The sequence below is a fragment of the Lathyrus oleraceus genome, chromosome 4 (assembly GCF_024323335.1).
Source record: "Lathyrus oleraceus cultivar Zhongwan6 chromosome 4, CAAS_Psat_ZW6_1.0, whole genome shotgun sequence".
Lineage (NCBI taxonomy): Eukaryota > Viridiplantae > Streptophyta > Magnoliopsida > Fabales > Fabaceae > Lathyrus > Lathyrus oleraceus.
This window is the reverse complement of record NC_066582.1, coordinates 107,708,449-107,709,865: the sequence shown is the minus strand read 5'-3', so window position 1 is coordinate 107,709,865 and position 1,417 is coordinate 107,708,449. Positions and strand designations below refer to the sequence as shown.

The following is a 1,417-nucleotide window of genomic DNA, read 5'->3' as shown; positions in this document are numbered from 1 at the left end:
AAAAGAACCAAAATTGGACATAATTGTGGACTTTGGATCTCCGGTCTCTATGGGAAACTATAACATTCTATGAAGCGACAGATAGTAATTGCCCATTTCCATTTCCGAAGACTAACCAGAGATATACACTTAGTAATTAAGTGATACTGCAAGATTAATCCAACTTCTTTCCTGCAGAAGATTGTTGGTGCAATTTGTCTGCTGAGTTTAGAGGTTCTGGATCCACATCTACATCGCTTCTTAGAGGTGCCGCACAATGATCCTTCCATATGTTAACCGAAGGGTCGGAACCAGAACTGCTTATGCTATTATACCCATTCAGAAACGTTGAGTTTAGCCTTAGTTGATTCTGTCAGACTCATGTAGCTTGGTACATCTTTTTCCTCTCTTGCTTCCACCATAATAGTAGTATTGCTGAATGGCATAATAGATGGAGATCCAGATGTACATGAAGATGATATCACGCTATCGTCATTCATGTATTTGGAGCTTACGGTGGAAGAGGATGGAGTTTGCTGACAGATTTTAAAAGATGAAATCCTAGTTGTCATGCCATTCCATTTTGTTTGAAAAATAGGAACAAGCTCTTCACTCTTCCTATTTGACATTGGACTCTCCCACGGCTTGTTCGCCATCCAGCGTTCTAACAAACCATTTCCTAAGCTCTTGTTATCGCGATTGTGATGATGCTTGAGAGGAGTAGCTGATTTTGAGTTCGGACCAGCACTCATTCTCGAATGTGCGAAAGAGAGTATGCCATTGCTCTATCCCTCTTGATTGCTCCTTCTTGTCTTTATTCCTGAAATCTCAGAGGAAAGGATGGCACGCTCCGTTTGTCCATACCTCTATTTAAACGATTCATATGGCAAGTACACGGCTTTCAGCATATCCATTAAAACTTGTACATCAGATACACGAGCTGGCCTATCAGGACGTATCACGGTCAAATTGGGAACCTCATTCCAAAAGTTCACTACAATCATTGAAGCCAACGTTGCAAGAGCATCTGCCATCCGGTTTTCATCTCGAGGGATATGATGAAACTCAAACTTTGTAAAGAAGGTTGAAATCCTCCTCGCATAATCTTTTTATGGTATCAAACCAGGTTGATTCGTCTCTCATTCACCTTTTATCTGATTCACAACCAAAGCTGAATCTCTATATACATCAAGATACCTGATTCTGAGATCAATGGCTTCTTCAAGCCTCATAATGCAAGCTTCATACTCAGCCATATTGTTTGTACACTTGAAAGTTAATGTAGCTGTAAATAGAAAATGAGTGCCTTGAGGAGTAATAATCACTACTCCAATGCCATTACCATACTGATTAAAAGTTCCATCAAATACCATTCCCCAACGGGAACTAGGTTCTGGCCCTTCTTCAAGCAATGGTTCATCGCAATCTTTCATTTTCA

General features: G+C 40.3%; 1 protein-coding gene across 1 annotated transcript; it reads right to left on the bottom strand.

The window, feature by feature from the left end:
- Positions 1-308: 308 nt before the first annotated feature.
- On the bottom strand, positions 309-779 carry LOC127135254 (protein IQ-DOMAIN 6). The gene has a single exon (XM_051062020.1). It carries the CDS (start codon positions 729-731, stop codon positions 309-311), a length of 423 nt encoding a protein of 140 aa, XP_050917977.1. The 5' UTR covers positions 732-779.
- Between the last annotated feature and the right edge of the window lie 638 nt (positions 780-1,417).